Source organism: Bombina bombina, chromosome 4, assembly GCF_027579735.1.
Source record: "Bombina bombina isolate aBomBom1 chromosome 4, aBomBom1.pri, whole genome shotgun sequence".
Classification (NCBI taxonomy): domain Eukaryota; kingdom Metazoa; phylum Chordata; class Amphibia; order Anura; family Bombinatoridae; genus Bombina; species Bombina bombina.
In genome coordinates, this window is record NC_069502.1 from 303,554,579 (window position 1) to 303,574,055 (window position 19,477).

Here is a 19,477-nt window from a genome sequence, read left to right on the forward strand (position 1 = left end):
AACGTAACAACCCAGAGAGATAACCTCTCTCTGAAGGTTAACCCACAATTCCAACCTCCTGAAACCAGGAGAAGCCCTAAGAACGGGACCACATCTCCAGAAGGAGGAGCATAAGCCCTCATCCTAAGAAAAGGGATGGGGCCAAAAGACAGCATCTGTCCACAAGCCACAAAGACCAAGGCTAAAGGAGAAATCAATCCCCAACACAGATGCACCTTGGAAGGGATCCCCCTAAGACTAGCTCGCTAACACATATCCCATGCGCAATAGCCGCAGCAGACACACTGCAACCCCATTCATTTGCAGAGCAGTGAATCCAAGGGTTACTACAGCAAGCTGACCCAGGGAATCAGACCATAAGGCACAGAACAGCCCAACGAGCAACAGTCACTCAAAAAACCTGGCCAACCATGACCAGGTCAAGTAGTCCGAGTAAGGACATAGCCCAAGTTCCCAGGAACTGGGGAATCCCAAACCAGCCCTTAAGCCTAATAGTACGGTAACAACTCACAACGGTATCCACAAGGGGAAATGCTGAGCGAAGCCTCAGCAACCGGAAGCTCCAGGGAGAAAACAGGTCCGGCCCCCCAATTGTTTAAACAAACAATACCCGAGAACTAACACCCCATCTGATATGAAAAACCAGACAACAGGGGATATCAATGCATATCCAGATCAACCCGGATAACGAGAAGAACTCGCAAATCCCAACCCAAGGAAGGGACCACCCCTAAAGGACCCAAGGTGGGAAAAGTCGTACAACGACCCTAGGGCCCCTAGACTCTGCCTCAGGACAACAAGGCAAGGAAATACCGCTAGGCCAAAACCCCTCGAGCAAGGCTGGTCTTCATCACCTCCATACAGAGGACAGGGAGAAAAAGGTGCGAAGCATCCCCAGCTCCAGGAAGAACCCAAGCAAAGCCCTAACAGGTACAACCTTCTTCCAGAGGGGTACCAAGGTCCCTAAAAGGAGTCCTAAAAGGAGTCCTAAAAGGAGTCCTAACCCACACGGAGACAACGGAGGAAGACCCAAAAGGTCTCCTAAAACAGCTAGACAGTACACTGTCAATGTGCAATAGCTGCAGCTGGTTACATACTGCAAACCATGCGCTGCAAGGCAGCTGTCAAACTACTAGCTGCTGAGGACCAAGTTCACAAAGTACAAGTCCCGAGCCTTAAAAACGGCCAACCGCTCAAGACGGCAGGAATAGGGTGCCAAGCCCCCCAACCCTCCACTACGCGGGGAAGGGAACTCTAGGGTCCGATAACACCATACCAAGAGAGTGACGCAGTGGAAACACCACTGACCCAGTCATCCAGATTGAAGGCTATAAGGACTGAGACAATCCTTCCGGTCTCACGGACCCACAGGTCCTCTAGAATGCTTAGTTGAAAACTGTAAAAGAATGATAACATAAGCAATCTGCACCTCAACCGAACTAGCCAAGCAGAACAGCGCCACGTGTCTGAACAGCCCCAAGACAGAATAGAACCCAACAGGACCAGCCTGCAACCAGGGTCCTAACCGTCAAGCAGCATAAATCCTCCCTCAGAGGGGAAGAAGAGAAAACAGACAACCATAGGACTAACATGTCACCAAAAACACACACATATATATATATATATATATATATATATATATATATATATATATATATATATATATATATATATATATATATATATATATATATATATATATATATATATATATATAATATATATATATATATATATATATATATATCGATCCTGGTTTCAGATTCCCGAAGGAAACAAAATAAGAGACATCCTAATCGGATAAAAAGAAAATGTAAGGCAACCTGTAGGTTAACGCCCAAGAAGAAAACAGACCGACCCACAGGACCAGCCAAACAGAGCCCTACTCTTCCAAAAAAAAAAAAACTGGGAAGGATCTCAATAAAGAACAGTCAGGAGATAACATCATCCCCACATGTGTAATGAGGTGCACCATTCGAAGAAGCAGACTGAAAATTCCTGTATCCGTTAAGGATAGGGTCATTTAATAACTGAAAAACATGTCTGAGTAAGACGCAAAGGCGCGCAACTCTAACGAAAGGCACAACACTCAGGGACAGCTACACCCGCAGGGAACTGTACAGGCCCTGCCAAAGGCGGTAGACCCGGGACAATAGGGCACAAGCACGCATAAACGCCTGGAGTCTACAGACGAATAATCTCCAAGAATATGTGGAAGCGATAACGTGCTGCAACCTCCAGGGGGAACAAGCCGCCCTGCATGGAGGTATAATCATAATCTGGGTTACCCGCATGTTTAGAAGTATGAAGCGGTAGGGAACTCACCTCTTGGAGGACAGGAACCCCAGAGGTGGATGGCTAAGCTGTCCTTTGAGTCCTCGAGCCAGAGGAACAAGGCGCTCTACTACGGCACACCAAACATAACTGATTGACGTGTCAACGAGGCCAATCCGCATTCTTCCCCGGACTAAGAATCTGAAATTAGAACAGCCTCAGCATCCTCCATAACTGGATAGAGAATTATGCCAATATGAACTATAAGACAAAAGAAAAAACATAATTTATGCTTACCTGATAAATTTATTTCTCTTGTGATGTATCCAGTCCACGGATCATCCATTACTTGTGGGATATTCTCCTTCCCAACAGGAAGTTGCAGGAGGATCACCCACAGCAGAGCTGTCTATATAGCTCCTCCCCTAACTGCCATATCCAGTCATTCGACCGAAAACAAGCAGAGAAAGGAGAAACCATAGGGTGCAGTGGTGACTGTAGTTTAAAATTTAAAAAATACCTGCCTTAAAATGACAGGGCGGGCCGTGGACTGGATACACCACAAGAGAAATAAATTTATCAGGTAAGCATAAATTATGTTTTCTCTTGTAAGGTGTATCCAGTCCACGGATCATCCATTACTTGTGGGATACCAATACCAAAGCTAAAGTACACGGATGAAGGGAGGGACAAGGCAGGAACTTAAACGGAAGGTACCACTGCCTGTAAAACATTTCTCCCAAAAATAGCCTCCGCAGAAGCAAAAGTATAAAATTTATAGAAATTTGAAAAGGTATGAAGCGAAGTCCAAGTCGCCGCCTTGCAAATCTGTTCAACAGAAGCCTCTCTGGTCTTCTGGTCCATTTGAATCTGAGGAGACAAATCCGCGTAATCTCCATTTCACTGTTTGAGCATGCACAGCTGCAGTGGTCTGAGATGGATTCGGGCAAAAGGGACTACATCAATTGCCGCAACCATTAACCCAATTACTTCCATGCACTGAGCCATGGAAGGCCGAGGAATGGAATGAAGAACTCGGCAAGTATTCAACAGTTTTGACTTCCTGACCTCTGTCAGAAAGATTTTCATTTCTACAGAGTCTATTAATGTTCCCAGAAAGGGAACCCTTGTGAGCGGGGACAGAACTTTTCTACGTTCACCTTCCACCCGTGAGACCTTAGAAAGGCCAGAACGATGTCCGTATGAGCCTTGGCTCTGTGAAAGGACGACGCCTGTATTAATATGTCGTCTAAGTAAGGTGCTACTGCAATGCCCCGCGGTCTTAGTACCGCTAGAAGGGACCCTAGCACCTTTGTGAAAATTCTGGGAGTGGTGGACAACCCGAAAGGAAGGGCCACGAACTGGTAATGTTTGTCCAGAAAGGCGAACCTTAGGAACTGATGGTGATCTTTGTGGATAGGAATATGTAGATATGCATCCTTTAGATCCACGGTAGTCATATTGACCCTCCTGGATCATCGGCAAGATTGTCCGAATGGTTTCCATCTTGAAGGACGGAACTCTGGAACATCTCTTGCCTGAGCGAAGAGAGAAAGTCTGCCCCCTACTAGATCCGATCCGGGATCGGGGGCTACCCCTTCATGCTGTCTTGGTAGCAGGAGCAGGCTTCTTGACCTGTTTACCCTTATTCCAGCCATGCAAGGGTTTCCAGGTTGCTTTGGGCTGGGAAGCGTTATCTTGCTTTGCGGCAGCAGAGGTTGTGGCAGGTGCGCTCCGGAAGTTGCGAAAGGAGCGAAAATTAGCCTTGTTTTTAGCCTTAAATGGCCTATCTTGTGGAAGAGCATGGCCCTTGCCCCCAGTAATATCTGAAATAATTTCTTTCAGCTCTGGGCCAAACAGGGTTTTCCCCTTGAAGGGAATATTTAACAGTTTCGTTTTGGACGACACATCGGCCGACCATGATTTGAGCCAAAGCGCACTTCGCGCCATGATCGCAAAACCTGAGTTTTTCGCCGCTAGCTTAGCTAATTGGAAAGCAGCATCAGTAATAAAAGAATTAGCCAGCTTTAGAGCATGAATTCTATCCATGACCTCATCGTATGAAGTCTCCCTCTGGAGCGACTCCTCCAGGGCTTCGAACCAAAAAGCCGCTGCAGTAGTTACCGGAATAATGCAGGCAATTGGTTGAAGAAGAAAACCTTGCTGCACAAAATTTTTCTTCAGCAATCCTTCCAATTTTTTTATCCATAGGATCTTTGAAAGCACAACTGTCCTCTATTGGTATAGTTGTACGCTTAGCAAGTGTTGAAACAGCCCCCTCTACCTTAGGGACCGTCTGCCACGCGTTCCGCCTGGGGTCGTTTATGGGGAACATTTTCTTAAAGATAGGTGAGGGAACAAAGGGTACACCTGGTCTCTCCCACTCCTTAGTCACAATATCCGCCACCCTCTTTGGGATCGGAAATGCCTCAGTGTATACAGGGACCTCTAAAAACCTGTCCATTTTACACAATTTTTCAGGGACCACCATGGGGTCACAATCATCCAGCGTAGCTAAAACCTCCTTAAGCAGGACGCGGAGGTGTTCCAGCTTAAATTTAAACGCTAAGGAATCTGACTCTGCCTGCTGAGAAACTTTTCCTGTGTCAGAAATTTCTCCCTCAGACAGACCATCCCTCACTGCTACTTCTGAGTTTTGTGAGGGTACTACAGATAAATTATCCAAAGCTTCAGATTGCTCATCCTCTGTATTTAAAACTGAGCTATCGCACTTTTTTGGAAAAACTGGCAGTTTGGATAAAAATGCTGCAAGAGAATTATCCATTACTGCTGCTAATTGTTGTAAAGTAATAGGGGCCAATGCGCTAGAGGTACTAGGCATCGCTTGCGCTGGCGTAACTGGTGTAGACACATGGGGGGAGGAAGGACTATCCTCATTACCCTCCGTTAAGGAATCATCTTGGGCTGCATTTTTAATTGTCACTGGATGATCTTTAAAATGCTTAGATGTTTTTGCACACTTTAAACATAAATGCAATGGGGGTACTGCCATGGCTTTTGAACATAAAGAACAAGGTCTATCTGAAGACTCAGACATGTTTGACAGACTCCGATAACACTAAAATATTGAAAAAAATCACTTTTTGAAAAAACGTTACTGTCTCTTTAAATAATAAACAGCACACACTTTTTTACCAAATCATCAAAAAACATCCGATCTTAATGAAATTCACCACATGATCCTAATGCTTTGAAATGATTGCACACAAATTTTCAAATCAATTAACCCCTTATTGCCCAAACCGGAGCAAAATGAAGTAAATAACCGGTTTAACCCACTACAGTATGATGCCACAGTCTTTGCTGTGGCTTTACCTTCCTTTAGGGTTATTTGCAGAAGAAAAATAAGCCTCCCTGAAGTCCTCCTGTACTCTTAAGGCTCTACACGTGAAGCTGCATGAAGCTATCTTGCAAATCAACTGCGCAACTGAGGCGCGAAAATGAGGCCCCCTCCCTCTTCATTCCAGAGTTATGGGGTTTCTTTCAATATGCCAGGCGTAATTAAAAAAAAACAAGTGTTACCAACGTTTAAAACGCTTGTTAAATACCAGATTACCCTAATAAAGTAATCGATTTAGCCCATCACAGTGTCTACTAGTATTTAAGCCCTTAACTGAAGCCATCATTCAATACTGTGTCTCAGAAAATGGCTTACCTTCCCTCATGGGATTTCTGTCAGTCTTCTAGCACTACCAAGTCTTGTTAGAAAAAAAATGACTGAGCATACCTTAAGCAGTATAAGCCTGCAAACTGTTCCCCCCAACTGAAGTTCTCCGGTACTCAACAGTCCTGTGTGGGAACAGCCATGGATTTTAGTTACAACATGCTAAAATCTTTTTCCTCTCAGCAGAAATCTTCATCATTTTCTGCCTCAGAGTAAATAGTACAAACCGGCACTATTTTAAAATAACAAACTCTTGATTGAAGAAATAAAACTACAAATCTAACACCACATACTCTTTACCACCCCCGTGGAGATGCTACTTGTTAGAGCGGCAAAGAGAATGACTGGGGGGACAGAGCCTGAGGGGAGCTATATTGACAGCTTTGCTGTGTGCTCTCTTTGCCACCTGTAGGGATTGAGAATATCCCACAAGTAAGGATGAATCCGTGGACTGAATACACCAAGTAAGAGAAATTAGCCTTGTTTTTGGCCTTAAACGGGCTATCCTGCGGGAGGGCATGGCCCTTTCCCCCGGTGATATCCGCGATAACTTCTTTCAACTCGGGACCAAAAAGGGTCTTTCCCTTGAAAGGAATGTTTAGTAACTTTGTTTTGGACGACACGTCTGCCGACCATGATTTGAGCCAAAGCGCTCTTCGCGCCATAATGGCAAAACCTGAATTTTTCGCTGCTAACTTAGCTAATTGGAAAGCGGCATCAGTGATAAAAGAATTAGCCAGCTTTAGAGCACGAATCTATCCATGACTTCGTCATATGAAGTCTCCCTTGGGAGCGACTCCTCCAGCGCCTCAAACCAAAAAGCCGCTGCAGTAGTTACAGGAATAATGCAGGCAATTGGCTGAAGGAAACCTTGCTGAACAAACATTTTCTTCAGCAAACCTTCCAATTTTTTATCCATAGGGTCTTTAAAAGCACAACTGTCTTCTATTGGTATAGTTGTACGCTTAGCAAGTGTTGAAACTGCTCCCTCTACCTTAGGGACCGTCTGACATGCGTCCCGCCTGGGGTCATTTATGGGGAACATTTTCTTAAAGATGGGGGGGGGACACAAAAGGTACACCTGGTCTCTCCCATTACCTAGTCACAATATCCGCCACCCTCTTCAGGATCGGAAACGCATCAGTGTATACAGGGACCTCTAAAAACCTGTCCATTTTACACAATTTTTCTGGGACCACCATGGGGTCACAATCATCCAGCGTAGCTAAAACCTCCTTAAGCAGGACGCGGAGGTGTTCCAGCTTAAATTTAAACCCTAAGGAATCTGACTCTGCCCGCTGAGAAACTTTTCCTGTGTCAGAAATTTCTCCCTCGGACAGACCATCCCTCACTGCCACTTCAGAGTGTTGTGAGGGTACCACAGATAAATCATCCAAAGCTTCTGATTGCTCATCCCCTTTCCTAAAAAGCGTGATAGCTCAGTTTTAAGAACAAACTGGCAGTTTGGATAGAAATGCCGCAAGGGAATTATCCATGACTGCTGCTAATTGTTGTAAGGTAATAGGGGCCAATGCGCTAGAGGTACTAGGCATCGCTTGCGCGGGCGTAACTGGTGTCGACACATGGGGAGAGGAAGGAGGACTATCCTCGTTACCTTCCGTTAAAGAATCATCTTGGGCTACATTTTTAAGTGTCACTGCATGGTCTTTAAAATGTTTAGATACCTTAGCACACTTTAAACACAAATGTAAAGGGGGTACCGCCATGGCTTTTAAACACATAGAACAATGTCTATCAGTAGGCTCAGACATGTTAAACAGACTTAGACAGCACTCAAATACAGAAAAATTTTTTTGAAAAAACAGTACTGTGCCTTTAAATAATAAAAAGCGCACACTTTTTTTTCCAAATCTCAAAAAAACATCCACATCTTTATGAAATTCTCACCATATGATCCTAATGCTTTGAAATGATTGCACACCAAGTTTCAATTAACCCCTTATTGCCCAAACCGGAGCAAATTGAAGCAGGCCACCGGTTTAACACACTACAGCACTATGCCAGTGTCTCTGCTGTGGCCCTACCTTCCTTGGGGATTAGTTTTGGAACGAAAATAAGCCTCCCTGTAGTCCTCCTGCAATCTCTGGACTCTACATGTGAAGCTGCATGAAGCTGTCTTGCAAAAGAACTGCGCAACTGAGGCGCGAAAATTAGGCCCCTTCACTCCAGAGTTGTGGGGCATTCCTAAGCAAAATTAGGTGTCTAAAAAAGTGCCAGGCGTATAAAACCCCAAAAAAGTGTTCCAAACATAATAAACACTTGTACAAATATCAGATTATAGTAATAAAATAATCGATTTTCCCATAACAGTGTCCACCAGTGATTTAAGCCCTTTCACTAAGCCATCCTTCCATACTGAGTCTCAGAATATGGCTTACCTTCCCACATGGGGATTTCTGTCAGTCTTCTAGCATTACCAAGTCTTGTTAGAAAAAAAGTGACTGAGCATACCTTAAGCAGTTAAGCCTGCAAACTGTTCCCCCCAACTGAAGTTCTCCGGTACTCAACAGTCCTGTGTGAGAACAGCAATGGATTTTAGTTACAACATGCTAAAATCTTTTTCCTCTCAGCAGAAATCTTCATCACTTTCTGCCTCAGAGTAAATAGTACAAACCGGCACTATTTTAAAATAAACTCTTGATTGAAGAAATAAAAACTACAAATCTAACACCACATTCACTTTACCCTCCCGTGGAGATGCTACTTGTTAGAGCGGCAAAGAGAATGACTGGGGGGGCGGAGCCTGAGGGGAGCTATATGGACAGCTCTGCTGTGTGCTCTCTTTGCCACTTCCTGTAGGGATTGAGAATATCCCACAAGTAAGGATGAATCCGTGGACTGGATACACCATGTAAGAGAAACTATATGAGCCAAAGTTGATACATATTTATCTGCTTGATCAGGACCACTCATTTGAAAGTGTACGATTACTGCTTTTTTTTTTTAAAAAAGGGGTCTTAAGTGGTATGCATTATGGAAGGCATTATAAGTGATTAGCCAACCCCTTACGTTTTTCCATATGTTTATGGTTCTGATAGGTTAGCACTAACCCAATAGTCAGCGGATAACCACCTGGACATGTGACTCCTTTGAAAAGACAGACTCTTTCAAATGAGGTGGCCACTTGTCCCTGTAAGTGGCCTGGGGGCTGAGATATGGGCTTCCAATGCCCTCTACCCCTGGCTCTTTCAAAAGCGCCTGTTTAACAAAAGAAATGCTTTTTTTTATTAAATCACACACACAAAAAAAAGTGTTAAAAGGATAAACGTATAAATAGTATTTTCTGAGCAAAAGCCGGTTTTGAAAAATCATACTGTATTTTATGCAGTCAGTCACAAACTACGCAGTAAGAATTAAGCGTATCCCATGATTTATGAAAGCTTAATGCATAGTTGGCCAGACTAATGCCCTTAAATCTGACCCACACTATAAATTTTTACTTAAATAATCGAACTGAATAATACATACCTTTGTACCACTACATACATAAGAAAAACATTGGAGGAGAATAAAATGATTCACTTTAACAGGTCTGAGAATAATGAACATAGAAATAACACTGACATTATTCAAGCAATACCTTTTTGGGAAGTGGAGTTTTCAAGATGGACAGGGACTCTGTTATGCAATCAACAATTTCTTCAGCTGCTTCAGCATGGTTAAGGCAGAACACCATAGCTTCACCAATGTCATTTTTTCTTGGTGTTAACCCTCGCAAGACTTCCTCCAATTTATCTCTTTGCCTAAAACAGATCATAAACACTGAACTAATAGCAGATATCCTTTTTTTTAGATCATGATTTTAAAATAAGGCAAAACAGAAAAAGGACTATAGCAGTAGGATAAACACAAGTATCTTGCATGCACATTTTTTAATCCATAATATAAATAATTTATGAATTTGAGTTATGTGTTTGAAGTAAAGAACAACCCTTGGCAAACTCACAATAAAGAGTTAAATACTTGCACTTCGAATAACTAAAGGGACACTGTCCAGTAAAACTGGTTTCCCCTTCAATGTGTTTCCAATGACTTGTTATACAGGCCGCAGAATATAAAAAATGTATGGGAAATTGCTAGTTTATTTTTGTATAAGAAATAGCTATTGCTCACTGAAAACACAACCAATTGAAATGGACTGAGCTTGCAGAAAGAGTAGACCTTATCTTATACATTTCCGATACATAAATGCCTCCTTCCTTATCTCTAACTCAAAAGCTGAAAGATTTGTTTACATAGCTTTTTATTTAAAGAATACAAAAAGTATCCATGCTTGGTGGTGGCTTTAAAAAAAGCAAAATCGGTTGTTTCAAATTAAAATATAAAACGTTAAGGAATGCTGCTTATTTGTAAACCATTTAATAGACTCCAGCAAGTAAAACAGAATTTATGTTTACCTGATAAATTTCTCCTACATTGTATCCGGTCCACGGCTTCATCCTTACTTGTGGGATATTCTCAATCCCTACAGGAAGTGGCAAAGAGAGCACACAGCAGAGCTGTCCATATAGCTCCCCTCAGGCTCCGCCCCCCCCCCAGTCATTCGACCGATGGTTAGGAGAAAAAGGAGAACCATAAATTAATAATAAATTTAAACCTGACCAAAATGCCAGGGCGGGCCGTGGACCGGATACACCGTAGGAGAAAGAAATTTATCAGGTAAACATAAATTCTGTTTTCTCCTACATTGGTGTATCCGGTCCACAGCTTCATCCTTACTTGTGGGAACCAATACCAAAGCTTTAGGACACGGATGAAGGGAGGGAACAAGTCAGGTAACCTAAACGGAAGGCACCACTGCTTGCAAAACCTCTCTCCCAAAAATAGCCTTCGAAGAAGCAAAAGTATCGAATTTGTAAAATTTGGCAAACGTATGCAGTGAAGACCAAGTCGCTGCCTTACAAATCTGTTCAACAGAAGCCTCATTCTTGAAAGCCAATGTGGAAGCCACAGCTCTAGTAGAGTGAGCTGTAATTCGTTCAGGAGGCTGCCTTCCAGCAGTCTCATAAACCAACCGGATGATGCTTTTCAGCCAGAAAGACAGAGAGGTTGCAGTCGCCTTTTGACCTCTCCTCTTGCCAGAATAGACGACAAACAAGGACGATGTTTGTCTGAAGTCTTTAGTTGCTTTTAGATAAAACTTTAAAGCACGAACCACATCAAGATTGTGTAACAGACGTTCCTTGTTAGAAACTGGATTAGGACACAGAGAAGGAACAACTATTTCCTGGTTGATATTCTTATTGGAAACCACTTTTGGAAGAAAACCAGGTTTGGTACGTAAAACGACCTTATCTGTATGAAACACCAGAGTAGGGTGAATTACACTGGCAAAGCAGACAATTCAGAAACTCTTCTAGCAGACGAAATAGCTACTAAAAACAAAACTTTCCAAGATAGTAACTTAATATCTATGGAATGTAGAGGTTCAAAACGGAACCCCTTGAAGAACTGAAAGAACTAAATTTAGACTCCATGGAGGAGCCACAGGTCTGTAGACAGGCTTGATTCTGACTAAAGCCTGTACAAACGCCTGAATATCTGGCATGGCTGCCAGACGCTTGTGTAACAAAACAGACAGAGCAGATATCGGTCCCTTTAAGGAACTAGCTGACAAACCTTTCTCCAATCCTTCTTGGAGAAAAGAAAGTATCCTTGGAATCCTAATCTTACTCCATGAGTAACCCTTGGATTCGCACCAGCAAAGATATTTTAGCCATATCTTATGGTAAATTTTCCTGGTGACAGGCTTTCTAGCCTGGATCAGAGTATCTATAACCGATTACGAAAACCCACGCTTAGCTAGAATCAAGCGTTCAATCTCCAAGCAGTCAGTAGCAGAGAAACTAGGTTTGGATGTTCGAATGGACCTTGAATTAGAAGGTCCTGCCTCAAAGGCAGCTTCCATGGTGGAACCGATGACATGTTCACCAGGTCTGCATACCAAGTCCTGCGTGGCCACACAGGAGCTATCAGAATTACTGAAGCCTTCTCCTGTTTGATCCTGGCTACTAGCCAGGGGAGAAGGGGAAACGGTGGAAAGACATAAGCTAGATTGAACGACCAAGGCGCTACTAAGGCATCTACCAATGTCGCCTTGGGATCCCTGGACCTGGACCCGTAACGTGGAGCTTTGGAGTTCTGACGTGACGCCATCAGATCCAGATCTGGAATGCCCCATAGCTTGGTCAGCTGAGCAAAAACCTCCAGGTGGAGTTCCCACTCCCCCGGATGGAAAGTCTGACGACTCAGATAATCCGCTTCCCAGTTGTCCACTCCTGGGATGTGAATTGCTGATAGATGGCAGGAGTGATCCTCTGCCCATTTGATGATCTTGGATACCTCCCTCATCGCCAGGGAACTCTTTGTTCCCCCCTGATGATTGATGTACGCTACAGTCGTCATGTTGTCCAACTGAAATCTGATGAATTTGGCCTCCGCTAGTTGAGGCCATGCCTGGAGCGCATTGAATATCGCTCTCAATTCCAAAATGTTTATCGGGAGAAGAGATACTTCCCGAGACCATAGACCCTGAGCCTTCAGGGACTCCCAGACCGCGCCCCAGCCTAAGAGGCTGGCGTCGGTCGTGACAATGATCCACTCCCCGGTCTTCGGAAACTCATATCGCCTGAGACAGGTGATCCTGAGACAACCACCAGAGGAGTGAGTCTCTGGTTTGCTGGTCCATCTGAATCTGGGGAGACAAATCTGCATAATCCCCATTCCATTGTTTGAGCATGCACAGTTGCAATGGTCTTAAATGAATTCGAGCAAAGGGAACCACGTCCATTGCCGCAACCATTAGTCCTATTACCTCCATGCACTGAGCTATGGAGGGTTGAGTTATGGATTGAAGAACTCGACAAGTGTTCAAAAGTTTTAATTTCCTGACCTCTGTCAGAAAGATTTTCATTTCTACAGAGTCTATTGTTCCCAGGAAGGGAACCCTTGTGAACGGGGACAGAGAACTCTTTTCTATGTTCACCTTCCACCCGTGAGACCTTAGAAAGGCTAGAACAATGTCCGTATGAGCCCTTGCTTTGTGAAAGGACGACGCCTGAATTAAAATGTCGTCTAGGTAAGGTGCTACTGCAATGCCCTTGGCCTTAGCACCGCTAGAAGGGGACCCTAGCACCTTTGTGAAAATTCTGGGAGCAGTGGCCAATCCGAAGGGAAGAGCCACGAACTGGTAATGCTTGTCCAGAAAGGCGAACCTCAGAAACTGATGGTGATCTTTGTGGATAGGAATATGCAGGTACGCATCCTTTAATCCATGGTAGTCATATCTTGACCCTCCTGGATCATTGGTAAATTGTCCGAATGGTTTTCCATTTTGAATGATGGAACTCTGAGGAATAATGTTTAGGATCTTTAAGTCCAGGATTGGCCTGAAAGTTCCTTCCTTTTTGGGAACTACAAACAGGTTTGAGTAAAATCCCAGTCCTTGTTCTGCTGTTGGAACTGGGTGTATCACTCCCATTTTTAAAAGGTCTTCTACGCAATGCAAGAATGCCTGTCTCTTTATCTGGTCTAAAGATAAGCAAGACATGCGGAACCTTCCCCTTGGAGGAAGGTCCTTGAATTCTAGAAGATACCCCTGAGAGACAATTTCTAGTGCCCAGGGGTCCGGAACATCTCTTGCCCAGGCCTGAGCAAAGAAAGAAAGTCTGCCCCTACTAGATCCGGTCCCGGATCGGGGGCTACCCCTTCATGCTGTCTTGGTAGCAGCAGCAGGCTTTTTGGCCTGTTTACCCTTGTTCCAGCCTTGCAATGGTTTCCACGCTGGTTTGGGCTGGGGTGTGTTATCCTCTTGCCTAGTGGCTGTAGAGGTAGAAGCCGGTCCGTTCCTGAAATTGCGAAAGGAACAAAAATTACTTATTTTTAGCTTTGAAAGGACTATCCTGTGGAAGGGCATGGCCCTTTCCCCCAGTGATATCTGAAATAATTTCTTTCAACTCTGGCCCGAATAGGGTCTTACCCTTGAAAGGAATATTAAAGGGACATTAAACACTTTGAGATGGTAATATAAAATGATAAATTGTATATATAAAACAACTCTGCAATATACTTTCATTATTTATTTTGTCCTCTTTCCCTGTAATTCCATTCTGAAATTGTGAGCTTTTCAGTTCCTGTTAGAAATGGAAGTGCAGAACACTGTTAAATCCAGCACAACCATTGGCTGCACACTCTAGTGACCTATTTATAACTGTCCCTAATTGGCCACAGCAGAGAAGGTAACACAAGTTACAACATGGCAGCTCCCAGTGTTTTATAGACACTAAAACTTTACACTAATTTTGTCACTTTTTAAACAACTAATGAAACTTTAAAAAACACATCTACATGTTAGTCATGGACTAATCTTTTCTTTGAATGCATCATTCTATCTAGCATGTATTTAGTGTTTAATGTCCCTTTAAGCAATTTTGTTTTGGACGACACATCCGCCGACCACGATTTTAGCCAAAGTGCTCTACGCGCCACTATTGCGAAACCAGAATTTTTCGCCGCTAATTTAGCTAACTGAAAAGCGGCATCTGTAATGAAAGAATTAGCCAACTTCAGGGCGTGAATTCTATCCATGACTTCATCATAAGAAGTCTCCTTCTGGAGCGAGTTTTCTAATTCCTCAAACCAAAAAGCAGCTGCAGTGGTTACAGGAATAATGCAAGAAATTGGTTGAAGAAGAAAACCTTGTTGAACAAAAATTTTCTTAAGTAAACCTAATTTTTTTATCCATAGGATCTTTGAAAGCGCAACTTCTTCTATTGGTATAGTTGTGCGCTTAGCTAGCTTTGAAACTGCCCCCTCTACCTTAGGGACCGTCTGCCACGCATCCCTTCTGGGGTCAACAATGGGGAACATTTTCTTAAATATAGGAGGGGGAACAAAAGTTACACCTGGCTTCTCCCACTCATTCACTATATCCGCCACCCTCTTAGGTATCAGAAACGTATCAGTGTCTACTGGGACCTCTAAGAATTTATCCATTTTACACAATTTTTCTGGGACCACCAAGGGGTCACAATCATCAAGAGTAGCTAGGACCTCCTTAAGTAGAGCACGGAGGTGTTCTAGCTTAAATTTAAAAACTATGGTATCAGGCTCTGCCTGCCGAGAAACTTTTCCTGCGTCAGAAATTTCTCCCTCAGACAGGCTCTCCCTCACCGCCAAGTCAGATTGATGTGAGGGCACTACAGATAAATTATCCTCTGCGTCTGCTTGCTCATTTTCTGTATTTAAAACTGAGCAATCACGCTTCCTAGGAAAAGCTGGCAGTTTGGATAAAAATGCTGCGAGAGAATTATCCATTACTGCTGCTAACTGTTGCATAGTAATAGCAATTGGCGCGCTAGATGTACTGGGCATCGCTTGTGCGGGCATAGCTGGTGTTGACACAGAAGGAGAGGATAGTGAGCTATCCTAAATACCTTCAGCTAAAGAATCATCTTGGGCTATATCTTTAAGCGTGATTGTACGGTCCTTAAGTTGTTTGGACGCTATGGCACACTTCACACATAAATTTAATGGGGGAACCACCTTGGCCTTTGAACATACAGAACATAGGTTATCTGAAGGGTCAGACATGTTTGACAGACTTAAACAGATCTTCAATGCAATGAAAATTATTTTTGACAGAAACGTTACTGTATCTTTAAATAATAAAAGTGCACACTTTATTACTAAAACATCAAAAAAAAAAAAAAAAAATATCCGATTTTAATGAAATTTTCACCACAGTGTCTTAATGCTTTGAAAGGATTGCACACAAATTTTCAGACCAATTAACCCCTAATGCCCAAACCGGAGCTATAACAGCAATTAACCGGTTAAAAACACTACAGTACTATGCCACAGCTTCCACTGTGGCCTTTACCTTCCTTAGTGATTATTTTAGTAGGAAATAAGTCTCTCTGGAGTCTTTTCTGATGCCTCTGGACTCCCCACGTGAAGCTGCATGAACTGCCTAAGCAAAACAACTGCTTGAAAATGAGGCCTCCTCCCTCTTCATTCCAGAGTGGAGGGGCCTTTCTGACTAGAAATAGGTGTCCAAATAAGTGCCAGGCGCAAATTAAACCCCAAAAGTGTTTTAAAGTCTGAAAAAACACCTTATTTATAGTGAAAACATGCTAAAAAAGCAATCAATTTAGCCCACAATAGTGTCAACCAGCATAGAGCCCTTAATATAAGCCATAATTTTATACAGAGTCTAAGAAAAATGGCTTACCTATCCCAGAGGGGATTGCTGACATTCTTCTAGCATTATTAGGTCTTGTTAGAAAAATGACTGATCATACCTGAAGCAGTTAAGCCTGCAAACTGTTCTCTGGTTTCAACAGTCCTGCGTGGGAACAGCAATGGATTTTAGTTACTGGTGCTAAAATCATATTCCTCTCGGCAGAAATCTTCATCACTTTCTGCTGCAGAGTAAATAGTACAAGCCGGCACTATTTTAAAATAACAAACTCTTGATAGAAGAATAAAAAACTACAACTAAACACCACATACTCTTTAACCAACCCCGTGGAGATGCCTACTAGTTAGAGCGGCAAAGAGAATGACTGGGGGGGGGGCGAGCTGAGGGGAGCTATATGGACAGCTCTGCTGTGTGCTCTCTTTGCCACTTCCTGTAGGGATTGAGAATATCCCACAAGTAAGGATGAAGCCGTGGACCGGATACACCAATGTAGGAGAAAACTAATCATCTGAAACAGATTAAAAAAGCGTGAAAAATGTTACAGTACAATATCCCTTTAAGTAGGTGCCAAAATTGCCTTTTACATAGAAAGACTTTAGAAAAGTGACATAGGATAAAACTGATAAGCTAATTATGAATATTAATGTGGAGGATACCAATCTAGTAGAAAGGTCAAAGCTATATTGTAAGTATTAAATGGTGTGCTATCTATAACTAAACAAATAAGCGCCTTGTCATTTCTATTAAATTACAGAGCTAAGAAAAGGGCTACAGAAAAAGAGAACCACCATTTCCGTAGTTTAAAGGGACAGTTATGTCAAAATTAAACTCCCATGGTTTTGATGACGCATATAATTTTAAATATGTTTCCAACTTATTTCTATTACCAGACATGCTTTTTTCTCGTGGTATCCTTTGTTGAAGGGTAAAGCTAGAGTGCTAAAGACACACGTTTGCTCCAAAGACTACCTAGGCTAACTTTTCCCACAAAGGATACCAAGAGAGCGATACACCAATAATAGTATATTGGAGAGCTGTTTAATATTACATCCTATCTGAATTGTAAAAGTGTATGTTTGAATTTACTGTTCCTTTAATAGTTCTTAACTAAAAGGCTAGTAACAATAGCATTCTTACTCTTCCTTTAAGGAGCCCTTTTTGATGGAGTCTTCAACAAATGGCTCAGCCTCCTGCTCTTCAACCATTCCATGAAGATATGGATTCAAGGGTGGTGGCCTCCAGAAAGAGCCATTCTTAAACATTCTGAAGTCATCAGTCCGCCATTTTGTTGGAGAATCACCCTGAAGGAAATATTCATTACATTTTAAGAGCCGACACTTATGGATGTTAAGCTTAGATTACATTTTTCAGAGCCCATTTCACTTATTTCGGGCTTCAATTACCAGATTTTCAAGAAAGTAGCATGTCATTGCATTTATTAATATCTTAACATTACAGTTCCACTGGTACAACAAACAAATTATTTACCTGTAATATTGAGTTAAGTTTCCATCGATAGTACACATGAGCAGTGTTTGGTTTTCAAACAGAAACTGTCAAATGAAATTAAAGAATGATATATCACAGACAAAAAACATCTCATCTCTTAACACTGGACTCTACAAGTAAAAAAACCTGTGAGCAATATGTTGAAGACATCTAAGGTTAAATATTTAATAAAAACCAAAACTATCCCTAATCTTGAGGACATTAGACAGTGTTTAAACTCAAAACAGTCCCCCCAGTAAAGTGTTTCCACACTGTTTCACCCAAAGTGTAGGAAGGAAGTTTATAGTATTACATAGCTGGTTAACATGTTTAATTATATGTTATTAGAAGCAACCACTTTGCATCAAGTCAAGCAATCAGAATCATACACAGAAGAACATATTTACCTAAACATAGGATTGTTTAACTCTCTGTTCATTATCATAGCTTCAAACATTGGCCCTTCACGAACCACAAACTCGATCATTCGATGGATCAGAGCGAGTAAATTCCTAGAACGACAGCACAGTTAAAGAAAAATGTATTCACACCCTATTGCCACTTATACTGCACCTATCCGTTACACTGATAACTACAGAATATGCTGTGTCTGTACGGCATGTAAGTCCATTCACAGAACCACTATTCAATATATTTAAATTATGCAATATACTGCAAAATACTCAGGTCAGCCATGGTTTACAGATGTAGGGGAGAACAAACAGCAACTTGTCAGAGGCCAGCAAGGCACTGATTTAGAAGAAATTAAAGGGACCGTCTAGACCCAATACTTATTCTTTATTACATACCAGACAGGCATCTTGCAACGGGTTCCACATCTATTAGATTTTAAGTAGTATATGAAACTTTAAATCATTTAACAGCTGAAAATGGCTACCAAGCTCCGTCCAGAGCTTTCTTCTTGTGTGGCAGTTTAGCAGTGCAAGTGTAATATTTTTAAGTTAGCCATTTCAAATGGCACACACACAAATCAACATGTGAGTAGGAAAAACTTAAGAGTCAATCGTAACTGGAGAAACTTAACATACCAAAATATATATGCAATAGATGGGCGGAGCTTGGCGGCTATTTTCGGCACTTAAATATTTAAACGTGTTATGTACTTCTTACAAGCTTATAGATGTGGGAACAGTTGCAGGATGCTAATCTGGTATGTAACAATAAGTAATCAAAATGATGTATTAGGTCTAGACTGTCCCTTTAAATACATTTAGAAGTTATCTGTAATTCACTAAGATATTTAACGCTAAGCTTTAAAGGCTAAAATGTGTTATTAAATTCCCACTACAATCAGGATTTTAATAAAGTGCATTTCATTTTTAATGAGTTCTTCCTATCTGCTATAATTGTACAGGAACAGCTAATGATTGAATCAAATGAAAAGAGGTAAGAAAATGAGACCATTTATCTGTCAACAAATATCTCTAGATTATTCAGCCACTATGAAGACAAGCATTAAATATCCAGTAAGGCAAACTTGTCTGAAGTAGGTTAACCAATATGGTGGTTGAAAAGTTTTAAAATCTATTCACTATCTATTCATCTAATCTAAATCACTATTCAGGGATGCATACAACCAACACTAACCTTTCCTAATGCCATTGCTTTCCCCTTGAACCCCTTAGATTGTAAGCCTATGGGCCCAGCTGTTTTACAGATCGCTTCATAAGAGCCGACTACAACAGTGAAACTCTCGGCAGAGCCCTCTACCCACTTGACCCCTACAAAAGCTATCCTGTACACCGACTATGTTTACAGCGCTGCGGAATCTGTTGGCGCTCTACAAA

At 42.2% G+C, this 19,477-nt stretch overlaps 1 protein-coding gene across 1 annotated transcript in view; it reads right to left on the reverse strand.

Annotated features, from left to right (window-relative positions):
* Positions 1-19,477, reverse strand: part of U2SURP (U2 snRNP associated SURP domain containing) — a 248,488-nt gene that overhangs the window by 142,701 nt on the left and 86,310 nt on the right. The window contains 4 exon segments of the mRNA XM_053710012.1: positions 9,561-9,723; positions 17,319-17,482; positions 17,670-17,734; positions 18,069-18,181. Coding sequence (XP_053565987.1) covers positions 9,561-9,723; positions 17,319-17,482; positions 17,670-17,734; positions 18,069-18,181 — 505 coding nt within the window.